This window comes from Apis cerana, linkage group LG1, assembly GCF_029169275.1.
Source record: "Apis cerana isolate GH-2021 linkage group LG1, AcerK_1.0, whole genome shotgun sequence".
NCBI classification, from domain to species: domain Eukaryota; kingdom Metazoa; phylum Arthropoda; class Insecta; order Hymenoptera; family Apidae; genus Apis; species Apis cerana.
In genome coordinates this window covers 14,468,944-14,485,123 of record NC_083852.1, presented here as the reverse complement: position 1 = coordinate 14,485,123, position 16,180 = coordinate 14,468,944, and the positions used below count along the sequence as shown (strand labels likewise).

At 26.0% G+C, this 16,180-nt stretch overlaps 2 protein-coding genes across 28 annotated transcripts in view; one reads left to right on the top strand and one right to left on the bottom strand.

Annotated features, from left to right (window-relative positions):
* Positions 1–71: 71 nt before the first annotated feature.
* On the bottom strand, positions 72–15,016 carry LOC108003611 (F-BAR domain only protein 2). Of its 17 annotated transcripts, XM_017065986.3 has the most exons (15): positions 14,045–15,016; positions 12,208–12,519; positions 11,432–11,689; positions 11,148–11,343; positions 10,764–11,084; positions 9,844–9,975; positions 9,035–9,085; positions 6,609–6,708; positions 5,968–6,229; positions 5,844–5,893; positions 5,629–5,771; positions 5,009–5,489; positions 4,722–4,938; positions 4,253–4,601; positions 72–4,113 (listed from the first exon to the last, which is right to left on the bottom strand). In XM_017065986.3, the coding sequence occupies exons 1-15, from the start codon at positions 14,072–14,074 to the stop codon at positions 4,043–4,045; spliced, it is 2,973 nt and encodes a 990-aa protein (XP_016921475.1). In that variant the 5' UTR covers positions 14,075–15,016; the 3' UTR covers positions 72–4,042. The 17 variants fall into 17 exon arrangements, with proteins under 17 accessions (XP_016921475.1, XP_016921471.1, XP_016921479.1 ...); XM_017065982.3 differs by having other exon boundaries at positions 5,629–5,893; XM_017065990.3 differs by lacking the exon at positions 5,629–5,771 and having other exon boundaries at positions 5,821–5,893.
* Positions 15,017–15,344: 328 nt separating this feature from the next.
* Positions 15,345–16,180, top strand: part of LOC108003568 (mucin-5AC) — a 46,943-nt gene continuing 46,107 nt past the window's right edge. For 10 of the 11 annotated variants that reach the window (XM_062075828.1, XM_062075832.1, XM_062075945.1 and 7 more), the window contains exon 1: positions 15,345–15,476. In XM_062075828.1, the coding sequence (XP_061931812.1) occupies positions 15,348–15,476 (129 nt within the window). In that variant the 5' untranslated portion in view covers positions 15,345–15,347. The remainder of the gene's footprint in view (positions 15,477–16,180) is intronic. The other variant, XM_062075818.1, reaches the window with a different exon arrangement.

The following is a 16,180-nucleotide window of genomic DNA, read 5'->3' as shown; positions in this document are numbered from 1 at the left end:
GAATAGTAAAATTTGCAAGAAATTTGTACAAAGTATTTCGTACTAATTGTGATGAAATTAACACGCAAAACTTAATGCAGTCCTTCTGGTGGTATATTTTATTTTTATACATTTTGTATTGTTTTTTTCCACCCATATCACTTGATTTTCTTTGCTTTTTTTTTTATTTTAAGCGTACAAAGTTTCATTTATCTTTTCTATCGAACTTTTCGAAATATAATCGTCTCTATTAATCATATTAGACCGGTAACTTATACATTACAAATATATATACACATATTATATGTATACAGGATGTTCGTAGTCGCGGCAACTATTTATTTATTTATATATAAAATATCCTAATCTTTATTAGAACATAGACATTACATGTCAACAGACTTACATAATCACTCTATATATCGTGTAATATCGTATTAATTCTTCATATTTATACTATGTATAAGAGTTTCTTATGTATATGCAATTGCATTGCAATTCTTTTTTTTTTTAATACTTTTCTCTTTCTTTTTTATTTCTTTTTCACACTCCCTTTCTCTCATACATGACTTCAAGTCCTGTACACACGACTGCTTTTATTTTTTTAAACATATCGCATCAATTCCGTTACGAAAACAGATAAAAAATATGCGTATGTACTGAAAATGTATTGTGTATTTATATATTCGTGTGTGCACGCATATGTAATATATACGAACATATGTAACATATTCTGTTTATTAGAATCTGTTTGTGATATATTTGTATTTGTCATCGTTATTATAATAATACGTAAAAAGCGAATCGCATAAAATCTAATCATACGTTTTATCTCTGCGTAATTATATGCATAGAAATTGAAAAAACATATACTCCAGCACAATGATATCGAAAGATGATTAAAAATAGTGATTGAACCACCTTTCATTTAAGATCAGTTCTTTGTTCGGGAATTCAGTCAGGAAGAAAGTGAACGCGATCATAATTAACATTAATTATGTTTTGTTATAAATATTTATTATGAAATTATAGTGACATCTGGGTATCACAGAAGAGCTCAGTCAATTTTTCATAGGAACCACTCCATAATTTAGTCATATACTCTTTTTTTTCCTTTATTCTTTTTTTTCATTTTATTTAACATTTTCATATACCAAATGATAATCATATACCAAAGATAGATATTTTATTTTTTAAATTATCAACATATTTAATTAAAAATATTTTTTAATTGTACGCATTACAAGTAAGATCAATATAATAATTTAATGAGAGAAGAAAAAATATTTACATTTTTATTCATTAAAAATAAACAATATTAAATGGAGTGGTCGCAAATTTATCGTCTTATTTAGATGGTTTTTTTGTATTGCTCTTCATTTTGTTTTTTTATATGAGTATATAATAATAACAATAACAACAATAATAATAATAATAATAATAATAATAATAATAATAATAATAATAATAATAATAATAATAATAATAATAATGATAATGATAATAATAATGATAATAATAATAATGATGATAATAATAATAATAATTACTATTATAATAATAAAATAATATGTTAATTCGTAAAATAGACATGGAGCATCGCGAATAAACGCTGAATGGTCTTCTTAAAATGTAAAATCATTTTATATACTTTTAAATGAATGATTACTATAAAAAATTTGTTGTGCTTGTCATTTGGTAATGAAACACAACATTTCGCATTTTTTCTACAAATTATTTCATAGTTTAAAGCATAATGCACTTTTAGAGCCAGGTAACAAATACCTTGCAACAAGTATCATTGCAACTCGTGTATAGATCAGTATTGAACAATTAAATCTTTGAGTATATTAATTAAACTTGTCATTTTTTCATATAAATTTAATATTAAATAAATTTATTACGTAAATTTCATATAAATTTAATATTAAAAAAAAAATTAATAAAAGAATAATATGTTTATATAATATTTCTACAATATTAAAATACTAGTAAAGTCTAAAAAGAAAATTAAATATTAAAATTTTTATAAAATAAATCTTTAAAAAAAAAGAAAAAAAATTAAATTGCAAATTGAACTATGCACGAAGATGCATGGTTTTAATTTTTTAACTTGTTGCCGATATCTAAATTTGCATAAAAGGAAGCATCGTGTGTGCTGGACTATATAATATTCGAGTTCGATTTTTCAGACTTATTCTTAAACTTATTACTTATTATTTTTATATATACATGTACATATACACACAGATTATGTATGTATATGTAATTGTTAAAAGAAATGGCTCGTCTCTAATAACGATCGATTTACTTCGTGAATGTATCGCAAAACAAAAAAATATTGGAGGAAAAAAAAAGAAGACAATAAAATATAGTCAATTATCATTAAGTGCTGAAAAGATAAGCTAACATTTTGAAGTTAGTAATATTTGAAAATTTTTAAATAATAAATATATATAATCTTCAAAACGTAAAAAGAAAAATACTAAATTATTTTTATGATCATGAAAATAAAAATAATTATCGTTTTATGAAAAAAATTATTTTCAAATTTTTCCAAAATCTAGAAGATTAATCATGCAATTTTTTCATTTGATATAAATTATAATTTCCATTATTATATATTTTGATAAAGTATTTTTTTTTATTAATTATGAAATGTCATTTAATATATTTATTAATTACCATCAATCTATCGAACATTTTGTTCTTAACGTCCTTGCTGTTTTCTCTGTACAGAAATAAAATAAAATAACGTTATCATTTTTTTTCCTAAAAATAATCTATATAAGAATTGATACATAATAGGATGATGAATAATTCAATTGACAAAAATGAATATAACTTCATTTTGTGAAATATTAATTGATAGACTTCTTTTATCTATGTATATGTAACCAAATTTTCAAAAATTTCATAGGAAAAACAAATTGAAATATGTAATACAACTGTATTATAAATTTCACAAAACAAGTATTAAATCATTATATAAATTATAAATGCTAATGTACAGTCACGAAGTTAATTGGCGTTACTGTTACATATTTTTTCTTTTTAAAATTCTTAACAATACAATAGCAATATATATAACTATATTAAAATTAACGCAAAATATAACAATAGATTAAGAACATTGTACTGTTTGATGATATTTTTTGGAGCTTTTTTCATGCTGTTACGTAAGTTATAATGTAAAAAAAGTCATAACATACTTTGATTATATATATATATATATGGTGTGTATGTATGTGCATATGTATGTACATATATAAATATATATACATACGCATACATATACATACGTACATATATATATACATATATACATAGATATATATATATATATATATATATATATATATATATATATGCATATATAAACAATAATATGGCGAACATATCGTGGTGAAAAATATGCTGGACACCAAAGGCTTTTGCGAAAAAAAATTACTTACTCTTTGATGTTTTAAACGCTTTCTGCAGTCGTTATCATTGTCATCGTCGTCATAATTACATCTCGTTTATGCATCACGTACAAACTTTACTAAAATAGTACAATCTAATCGAGAATATATTAGAAAAATTGAAAAATATACAAGTTATAAAACACATAAAACGCCATTCATCAGGTAGCGAGTGACTTACGAAGTCCAACTTTGTTTTCCATTATGTTTCTGTCCAAGTATTTTTTTCGCCTAAGATTATACATCATATTATACTTATCTTGATTTATGAAGATATGAATTTATATGATCTTCATTTGCTGTTTTTTCGTATTCAAGATTTTTCCTTTTGTTTTTCTCTTTTTTATGTTTTGATTTATAAAGCGAATAAACTTTACACTTTGCTACATTTAAATTACGCAGCATCACGGCTTCTGTACAAATTATTCGTCTATTATATAATCTTATTATTGTATCGCACACATTCTTTGGTATCCAACAGGCTTTCCCACGCTGATTTCGAGTTTGAACAATAATCGTAGTATGGGCAGTGAATGAACAAGCAAGTACCAATATTAAATGGGCAGACTCTCCCATTGAGGCGCCCATTCTGGAAGTCGTCAATCCACATTCGATGGTGGAGCAGCATATCTACTTCGTGAATCAGAATCTCCATCACAAATATACTTTCCTGAAAACGTTAATTATTGTAATATAAATACATTATTACTTTTTTATAAAAAGACAAAAAAAAAAAAAAAAAGAAAAGAAAAAAACAAGAACTAAAAATAAGACTAAAGATAAGACTATAAATAGATAAAAACACTTACCAGATACGAATCTACGTTTTACTAAACTTAATCTATATCCCGGGCCTAAAAGTTCAAACTCAACTCCAGATAATGTGGTCCCTTCGCAATTAAACTGTGTAAATATAGTTCCTTGATTTCCTGGCCCATGTCCTAGTTCCACTCGTGCTTTCAAAGAACCTACACCATTACCTTCGCTATGCTGTGATAATTCTGTAAACTTCCATAATATCCGATTTGTTTCTGATAACCATTGTGCTTGAGGTTTACTGTTTAATGATTTAAAACCTCCATCTATGGGTGCAGCCACATGGAGATTTAATAATGGACTTGGAGAAGCCATAGCGCGACTATTATATTTATAATCAATCTAAGGCAAGCATAAGTTATTCATTTAATAAAATTATAATATTTATACATTACATATTTATATATTATATATTTGTGTCTAATAAAATTATATAATATATGAATATAATAGATGAAATACCTTAAGGTCTGTATGAGTCGTTTCACATTTCCAATAGGCAACTAACTGGAAAGGACATGAACCCGCGCCTTCCTTGCATTTGATTTGATACTTGAGTATATCGACATTAAAATATGAAGCCGAAGGATTTTGTTCAGCCTGTTTGCGTAACAATGTAGTTAAGGCACTCATGTTGAATTCAAAAATTGTACTGTCAACAGTTGTCTGTGTGGCATCCCTGTATTAATATTTAAATATCTTCAAATGATTTGAATAGTAATAGTAATGGTTTAATTCTAATAACTTACATGCTGACGAGTTGATTATTAGGAAACAATTTTTCCAATCTATTACTGTTGCGCACTCGAAACGTTAGTTTTGCAGGATTAGGATTATTCGCCAACACAGTGACAATACCGGCAGGAAATGATAACATCATATCTCCACTGAGTTTCACCTGACATCGTGTTTCATCAGTACCTCTAAAGTAAGAGTGTACTATTTCATGGAAGGCGACTGCTAAAGGAATAGTATCTGCAAGTCCTATTGTGAGTGGCGATGGACCTCTGGAAGAGCCAACTCCAACGCCGGCTGTACGAAACTCTAAACTAGCTACGCTATCAGCTCTGGATATAGTCGCTGGTGAATTTCTACCTCTTGGTGAAGGACCTTCTCCTCTTCGGGATGGTGGTCTAGGAATGATAATAGATCCTGTCGGAGTAGAAGAAGCGGATTGTTTTGGAGGTAAGGCCGGAGTAATGTCTCCTACTTCCGAAAATAAATCTCCATCTGTAGAAAATAAAATCTTATAAATTTCTAAATTTTTTATATAATTTAAAATAAAATATATTCGGATATTGATATGATTTTTTTCGTGAAACATAGAAAATATTCCGACAAGCTGAGAACGGCAACTTCGCAAACTCACCAGGGAATCGTGGATGAGGATGTGTAGGTGGTGCGGATTGTGGTGGCTGTGGTTGAGGCGTCGGTGACAAAGACAGCGGCGGAGGACTTTGCAATGGCGCGTATGGATGACTACCAGTCGGCGTTGAGGCGCTCGATGGTGTACTGCTAGGATTGAACAAGTTTAGGCCAAGTAAATCCGAGCTTGGCTTACCTCCTAATTGCTGTGACACTGACTGAGACCTTTTCATATGATGATCTGAGTCGGTATTTGAGCCTCTGCGTCCCTGTTACATAAATAATATTATTGCAAAACAAATCTTTGAAAAAAAAAATTGAACAAATGAAAAAAGAAACATACCGTTGGTGCAGGCGATAAAGATAAATTTTCCACCGTTGCTCTAAGTTCGTCCACACTTGCGCTCATAGGTGCTCCGCCATTGCTAAGTGGTTTTATTTCTACTCGAATTTTTCGTTCTCTATCATCTTCGGAATCGGTATCTGAACTGGAATAAAATCCTTTCTCATTCTCCCATGGTTCTGTTTTTGGTCTAATACAGAAACCATCTTCGTCTACTTCCGGTGTTGGTGTTTCAGATTTCCTACTGTCATCCTTATCCTCCCTATTATATAGAATTAAAATAATTCAATGATATATATCTCTAAAAGTTCCAGCAGGCCCAGTGCATCACATATGCATAATATTTCTTTTCTCTCTCTTTTTACATGTCGAAAAATAAATTACTAAAAATTATGCATTATTTTTTTTTTATTTTATAACATCATTATGCTTTAGATATATTATATCAATAGAAATTTAAAAAAGAAAATCAAAAAAGAAAAAAATTAGACTAATTCTATGATCAAACTTCTGCTGTATGATAAACTAATAAACAAATTAATTTGTTTATTAGTCATTTTCTCGTTTGTTCCATAAATTTTTAGCTCGATCATGGAATCAATCTTTGGTGCACTAGTTCTGCTGAATGCGCATATACTGACAGATCAGACTTTTCTTCTTTGTTGCTGCTCGTTTCCACAATATCCTTCTTCTTTTTTGCCTTCTTTTCTTTTCTTTTTTCTCTTCTGCTGCGAAGAAACCCTGTTGGTCGTGGACATACAGTATATAGAAAACAAAGCACTTTTTCGTAGTAAATTTAAATATTCAATTTCAAAGGTACTTATATAATTACATGTGATATGATATGATCTATAATTTTTAATTTCTAATCACTATGCTAATACTGAAAATCGATAAAAATTATTCTATTTTATATCACATAAAAATTATGGAAATTTGTCTTTCAATAAATAAAAAATAAATAAATAAATATTTTCTTAATTATTACTAAATATTATATTTAATATAAAAAATAAAATGAATTTAATTATATACGAGAAGAATTTTTATCAAATAATCTTTTTGTTGATTATTTTAATTAAAATGATATTGTTCTGATTAACAAAGAATAAAAGAAAGTAACTATAAACTAAAACTAAGAAGCAGAAAGATACTACATTTACGATGTCAAAAAAGTTATATATCTTCGATCAAAAAATTAATATAAAATCTGCAATTAAACAACTGATAGAAATCAATTTACTTTCCAAGTGTTTAAGGCATAGCGCAACGTGATTAAATTATTTATGGATCAAACAAAATAAAAATCACCAAGTCAAATCAATAAATAGCAGATGCACTGTTTATGAGCTTTCTTCTTACGATATTATTTTCATTTGCTGATATAAATTTCTGTATTAATTATAACTATTTATTATTTTTTTACAAATGAATATTCAATCATTTATGATTTGTTATAGATTAAATGTATTTAATTTTTTACTTTTTTTTTAAATCTTTTAATTTTTATTTCTTATAAAAATATTCTTGAAAAATATGAACAGAAAAACATATCAGCATATTTTAAAATTAATAATAAAATTTTAATGCCTGCGTAAATAAGAAAAAAACGATAGACAAGGAATACAGAAGATAGCAAAAAAGTGTAGCACATTACATCAGCAGAGGCATAAGAAAACCCATAATACCATCACCGTCATATCCTATAGATCTGCAGAAATCCAATCTCTTGTTTTAAATTGTTTTTCTAACAATTATATACATATATATATATGTATATATATATATCTCATATATATATCATACAATATTACTATTAGGATATGATTTCTTAGAATAAAGTTGCGCAATTTCTTTTCATATGTGCATCTCTTATATACTTTTCTAACAATAAATATAAATATATGTTCTGCAAGCAAGACTATTAACTATCAACATGCAGAATTATTAATAAAGTGATAAAAACTTAAAAATAAAATTTAATAATTTAGTACAATAATTTTAAATCAATAATTTTAAAAATTAACGTTATCAAATTTAGCATTACATATATTTACTATAAATTAAGGAAAAATAAAAAAATATAAGAAAAGAAAAACATATTGTAATATAAAAACTTTTAAAATAAATAGATTTAATAATAATACATATACGCTAATAAATAAAAAAGAATTGCTTGCAGAATCACATTACGCTATATCATGAAAGATATCTGCACTTGGAAAATAAATACTAATTACAAGTGAGCCATGCAGTAACAGACTCATAAGAGTGGCTCACCTGAGGCCCCGTCAGTAGCCAACCCCACATTTGTATTTCAACTTTATCCAAATCCAACTCCCTTTATTTAATTAATTCTATGAGAATATGTGTTTATTATAAAAATAACAGAAAGTTTCAAAAATTAGTTTATGATTAACTATATTACATACTTGTATTTGTTCGAAGATTGAAATCGAATTATTCATAGTTTTTATAAAAGGAAATAAAAAATCAGTCTATTGATATATATATATGATAATATAAAAAATGCTACTATTGTATAAATTATATTATGTATAGCTTAAATTTTAGAAACTTTCCAAAATGCAATTTTTCTTAATTTTTAAATTAAATCAATAATGTTTTTTTGTATAGATTAGACATAACAAATCGCAAATATATGTAAAAATTTAAGAATGAGTTGTGTTGATAGAGAATCCCCTGATAAATTTACATAAAAGATTGTTAGAAAAACAATTTATGTAAGTAATGTCTTATAGAAAAATATGTTAAATTATTTAGTTAGATTATCAATTCTAAAACTAGAGCCTATCGTCTAAGCAAGCTTATCCCAGTATCAAACAAGAATGAAAAAATATTTTTTCCTTCTAATATAGAATATGTCTATAAATATAAATCTCTTTAAAACTAATTGAAAAATATTTTAAATGTGCTTCCAAAGCCAATATTAAATAAGTATTTTCCTAATTATCTGTGAATTAACTATAATTAAAAGTCATTTTATGATATGATTCTATACAAATAATATTAATTTAATGTGCTTAAACAATGTTAGTATACGTACATTGCTGATCTAAAAGAGTGCAGAGTGGAGGAACCATAATACGCGTTACCACTGTAAGTCACCAGAGATTTTATTTAACCATATATCCTGTATGACCATAAAAAATATTATATGGAAAGAACTGTATCAAAGCTTAGCAAATACCATTAGATAAAGAGCAATAAAGCAAGATAAAGATAAAGGTGTGTGAAAGGAGTACCTTCTTAAAGGTGGTCATTTAAAATTATACATAAATATTTTTTTTTAATTTTTTTTAATTTGAGCAGAAAGATCATTGTTAATTAATTGTATTAGATATATTAATATATATTATTTAATTAGATAAAGAAAAATCAATATATTTTCATCATAATAACATTTAGAGTTATAGACATAACAGATAGAGTTAAAATTATAAGAAAATTGATCAATAATTCAAAATTAGATATTTATAATGTTTATAAGAAGACCACCAATTAGATATTATTAATAATAATACAAACTATAATATGAAATTTTGAAAGTTAATAGAAATGTATTAATTTTAATAAATTTTTTTTATAATTTTTATAAGTTTTTATATAATTTTTTATATATATAGTATTTTAAAAACTATTATAGAAAGCTTTTACTAATTAATTTTACTAATGATATACCCCCACCTTAAACATTGCAAACTAACTACTAAAGAAAAGCAACATTTTCAAATAAATTTTTTGTTTGTATGTGTGTGTATATGAAATAATATCATATAACCAATCTAATAATTACTTTGAAATATGTGTAATGGATATGGTAAGGGTACAGGTAATGACAATGTAAGCAGTTACATTTAGATCCTCTGAGAGGGTTCCTGGAGATGCTGGGAGGTGGAACAGCAGGAGGCAGGTTGTTCCCCTGAGGAGTTGCAGGTGCCGAACCAGACCCTGCTTGCTTCTGTTTGTCTGAAACAACACTCATTGCTTATATCTTTCAATTATCTGTGACTCCAATGGCCCTTTTTTCTTCATCTTGCTATTTTCATACTTATATCTATTAAAATTTGTTTATAATTTTGCACTTTCAGTGGCATAAATAGCACTCCAGAGGGATATTAATCATAAATATAACATTTTATCACCATATGTATATCAAAGTTTGATAATTATAGTTTAATAATCATATAATGAAAATTATATTAAAATTATATAATTAATAACTAAAATGAAAATAAATATTTATTACATTCTTTTTCATAAATTTAATATTTATAATATAAAAAAGAAAGAAAGAAAAAAGAAAAAGAATATATTTCTAAATCACCCCCTGGAATACACAATAACTTTTAATGTCATCCTCCACCTATTGTTAGATTATAACGCACAAGCATTGTAACACAACCACAAAAGCATAAGTCAATAAAGTTGTTTCGCATATGCCTAAATCAACAAAATTTGTGATTAAGTGCTAAAAAATAAATTGAATAAGTGTATGTATATGAATAAAACAATATTGATGAAATAAATAAAACTGTTCAACACATCTACCAAGACATAATGAATTAAAAAATTAAATTTTAAATTTTAAAATAGTTTATCTTTAACAATTTTATTAATATGTATATTTCAATATGTTTTATATTTTATTTTAGTCAATTTACACTAAAAATATGTAATAATAGTAAAAATTACATTACATCAAGGTAGATGAAAACTATTGCAATTAAAAAAGAATAAGATCTTGTAAATTCTATTCAATATTAAAAACCTACCCTGGGAGTTGGACATGAACAGGTTGAGTAGCGAGGTAGTACGGCGGGAAGCCTTGGTGGCTTGTACATGTGACAGTTCTCTATCCCTTTCATTCAGTCTTTCATTTTCTTTTTCTTGTACCGTCCCCTTTTCCTCATCCACCTGACAACCCTCCCCTTTTAATCCCCGATCGTTTTTTGAACTGTGAGTGTTACCCGCAACGCCTGTTTCTCCATTTGCTCCTTTTGATGTTTCCTTAGATGTTTCAATATTGCTTTCCAATTGAGAATGACTGGTCATTTCTCCTAAACTTGTCATGATTTCTTCATATTCAAATGTACCTAATTTATGAAAAGATTACATATAAAATACTAAGTTTTCTATTATGATATAAAAATTTTTACCTGGTTTTTCAAAACCTGTGGATTTGCTTTGTACAAATTGTTCTAGAAGTTTGTCCACTGTCATATCCAAACATTGTCGTTTAAAATCTATATGAACTTGACCAACTTGTTCGTGATTTGATTGTAAAACATCTGCATAAATATTTAAAAATTCCTTCATATGTTTTAAATGTGTCTCTTCTACATCTTGAAATCGCTTAATAAGAAACAAATAAATTCATTAATATTTTTCTTAAAATAATTTTCTTTAAAAATACCATATGAAATTGTAACAAGATAGATACCCTGCATGCTTGAGTCATTTTGGTTTGAAAATCATTCCGTATGATCATATATTTATCAACCAAAGTTTTATAATCATCTTGGGCTTTTTTAAACTTAATTTCTGCTTTTTCTAATTCTTTTTGACTGGCATTATCTTTCTTTAATTTTTCCAATTCCAGACTCTTTTGTGTACGCATATCTTTTGCTTTATGTAAAGTTACAGTAATACTCTGTATATTCTGTACAATTTCCAAGGTAGATGATTCTTCTTCTTTTACCTATATATTTTTTGTTTTATATTTCTTAGTGTTATTATTCTTACTTTTTTTCAAATATAATCAAATATTAAAATATTGAAATCAATTACAGAGTAATATGTTTAATTAATTAATTAATAAAGTGAAATAATTATTTATCAGTTTGATTTGGCAAATATTATCTTACATTTTTGCACAAACTACTGTGTGAGAGAACCTAATGACCTGACTATGGGCGGATACTGATAAGTTATAATATATGTATGTATATACAAAATGATTCATATTATAATATGATAAACAGTTGCAAAAAAAATGCAGTATAAAAAAAATATATTTATATTGTTTGGATATAAAAAAGTTTTGTTAAAATAAATCAGATCTTATTTTTAAAATTTTCTATATGCCAATATATTTTATATTAATTTATTAAATATGTTTAAAAACTTAACATGCTCTATATATAATTATTTTAATTTTGACTTATTTCTAAGTAAACATACGAAAAACATACGAAAGTATGAAAAAAAATTACATACAGCCTTATGTTTCTTATGCAATTCATCTGTATATTTTGATACATCTTTTATTAGTTCAGTGACCCTTTGGGCCATTTGCAAATGTAAGCCAGCAAGTTTTTCTGCTGCACCTCTTAAGGCAGCCCAAACAGGTGCAAATGTTCCTTGTATACTACTGCTACTGCCAGCTTGTTTTGCAAGTTTACTTAGAACCTTATAATTATTTTCTTCTATAGTTGATCGTTCTTTTAGAAACTCAGCCAACTCCTTACTTGCAACTGCACCATGCTTCATGTTATGATATAACACGTCAAATCCATTATTCTTTTCGCCCTTAAATTATACAAAAAATCTTTTTTGTCTAAATTCTTTTTATTTATTTTATAACATATTCACAATTATTATATACATTTTATATACATTTATTTTCTATATTCTATTATTTTGTATATAATATTAAAATTATAATATTAAGAATTATTTAAATATTATTTGTTGATGATTATTTAAAATTTTTGTATTAACAGAAATGAAATTTTGATTCTAATTAAAATATGTAAAAAAAGATGCTAAAACTATATTTAAAACCACTTAGCTATTTAACACTTGAACCCTGATCACTATAAACTCACATAGAGTAAGACTCTTGAGTAACATCAACACAATAAGCTGTGATTATATATTATTACTCTTATCATCCTATTGTATATATTGTCACTTATAACATAGATTAATTTTTTATTGTGAATTTTATTAATAACATTATATTAGAATAATATTTTATAATTAAATTAAAAAAATTTTTCTGTCAAAAAAACTTTTAAATAAAATATATCCTTATATTGTTTTTAATTATTTTAATATAAGATTTTAATATAAAAAATAAAACAAAGAAAAAATTGATAAAAATTTTTTATTTTATAAATTTTTTAATGCTATAAAATATTCTACTTATTCAATATAAACTTAATTATATATCATTCAAATTATTAAAATAAATTATATTCTGCATATAATAATCTTTAACGGACAAAATTTTAAAGGAAATGAAAAGAAATGACTATTATCTTATCTATACCATGAAAAAGTCAGACATCAGGAAGACAATGTCACATCTTTCAAAAAATTTATGAATGAAACTGAAACTTTTAAAATGATATTGATAGATTTAAATTTTTCTATGTAATAAATTTTTTAAATTATAAAAAAAATTTGAAAATTTCTGTAACTTGTTTACAAATAAAATTTCTCATTTAAAGAACATCATCTTAATTATATTAAAAAAAAATTATAAAAAATATAAATTGAAATATATAAAATAATAAAAGAGAGAAACATAAATCAAATAAAATTAATAATATAATTAGATAATAAAGATATAATTTAAAATAAAAGATATTAAAACAAAGCTAAAATTTTCGTGTCTTTTCGTTTTTATAAACATGCATAAAAATACAGTATATAACATACTATTCAATACATATTTTTTTATATTTGATATTTTTATTAATGTGAATCATAAAAATAATACGAAAATGAAATGACAAAAAGATGAAATGTATAATCTTACATTCATGAAACAGAATAAAGACAAGCGTGCTGTATAAAAGAAAAAATGAGAAGATCAAGGATGATCACGGATAAGATGTAAAACAGATAGAAAAAATTTCATTATGTAAAATATAATAGTATTCAATCAAAAACAAAAAAATGTTACATTAAACTAATATAGGGATGATCATAAGAAAAATTCGTTAATAGTTCAAATGTAAGATAAAATGAAAAAGAAAAGAAAACGTTACCTAACCTAAACCTAACGAGGATGACATTCTGGGATAACAAGTAAAAAGACACTCACCCAAAAGTAGTCGGCGAAATCCACAGTCATGTTGGAACCGCGATCAGACCATCATAATTTATCTTTTGATGTATCAGGCCAAACTGCACCGTTAATAACGAATCATTGACACACACATGCACACACAAAGGACTACACGATACAATATCCCAGCCGTACAGCAGATACGATGAGACGTAACTCAATTTACGACAAACTAACGTAATGTTTCGTGCTCGGACGTTTCGAGCAGAACGAGCGCGCTCGACCGCGGAGACATGGGTCAACTTATTTCGACTATCTCCGTTGCACGTATCTCTTCTTCTTTCCATAAATAGCGTATATCGCCATCTTACCAAACATATCTAAAGATATTAATACTCAAAGTTGTCGGTAAAAGAACATTCTTTTTTCTGGTTTTACCATTGTGCATTATTATTAAAAAGTTATAAAATAATTTATAATAAAATATTTATAATTACATAATTATCAAAATTTCATATTTTATTTTTTTTATTACAAATGAATATTTCATTTTTAACTTTCATATTATAAAAAAAAATTATTACTATATCATATTATAAACATTTAAAAAGATACTGGAGTAGTTTCTAAAGTAAAAAGCAAATATAAAAGACACGTTTTTCAAATCGCTATTGATAAATTTAAAATTGTTTTACTTATGATAATATTTAACGAATGGTACTTAATAAATATCATAAAATAAATAATTTTTTTATTATTATTTGAAATATATTTGTACAATATATTTGTATTTTTTAATTAAATGATTGAGCATTTTTATGTAATAACGCTAAAAAATTGTTCAGAGTCAGATTATTTTTTGATATTTAATAAAAATTTTATATTTTTTTTTTAATTTAATTCTTTCTAAATCGTAAACATAAATATTTGAGTTTTATCTTTGTGTAAAATAATTAAAATATTGTGTGAAATAATCAGTTAAAATATAAAATTATTGATAGTTAAGTAGAGAAGATACAAATTATTAGAAAAAAAAATGAAAGATAATAGATTGTATATAAATTTTGAAAATTCAAAAGGGGCGGTTATTATGTGAGAAAGATCGGAAGACGGGAGGCGTGGCCTCGAATAATCAGCTCAGGGTAGTCCAGTGTCCTTGCGCATATCCAGTATCTATACGTACACATGACTATTACTCACGTGTGTATCATATATACGGAGAAGAGAGAAGTTTCGAGCATTATCAATCACTTTCGTCGTTAGACTGAACGGTGCATCTGTTCTTAACAATCGTCGACAGGTAAAACAACCCAATTTCTGTGGATTGAGGATTACGGCGATGCCCGCAAACAAGGGGAACCTGTCGACGCCTCATAAAGAAAAATCTGGAAATGGTTTGACTACGGGTGCTTCCAAAAAGAAGAAACGCTGCACTGTTAAGCATAAAAGACATTGCAAGCAATATCTGGTGAGTGAGCGAATCGAAACGTTAATTCCTTGACAAATAAACGGCCATATTGCAGTCGAGTCGAGAGCGACACAAGTGTTTTCGATATGAAATATTTTATATTTACAAATTCTCGATACGAATGCGATTAAATCATTGAAATATGTTGATTTATTAGAATATTTGATTATATCTTTTTCTAAATTTTTATTTTTTCATTTTACGAAGATACAAGCGTGAAATTTAAAAAGTTGCAACAATAGAGTAGGTTATGTGTGGCGCGGATGTTTCAAGTCAGAAACGCGTAGGGTTTGTTCACCTTTACTGATGCATGGTCGAAGTATTATGTATGGGTTGCAATGATCGATCGGTGTAAGCATGCTTTGGTGCTTTTTACGATGCAATTTTCATTTGAAATTCTTCCTGTGATTTAATGCACTACACCGAAACGATCAAGTAATTTGCATATCTTTCCAACATTCTACATACGAACTTAGACATACGAATATTCTAATTTTTCCCCTTTTATGCAATAAATTATTTATCTATCAATGACATTTTAACAAAATACATTTATCTCGTACCGATTCGTTTTTTTATTAATTTTTTTTTCTATCATTTTAATAATCATTTTAATAATCATTTTTTTATTTTTAATTTACTTTATAAAAATTTTACTTATTTTCAATAAAATATTTTCATTAATATTTTTCGTTTTCTTTTTT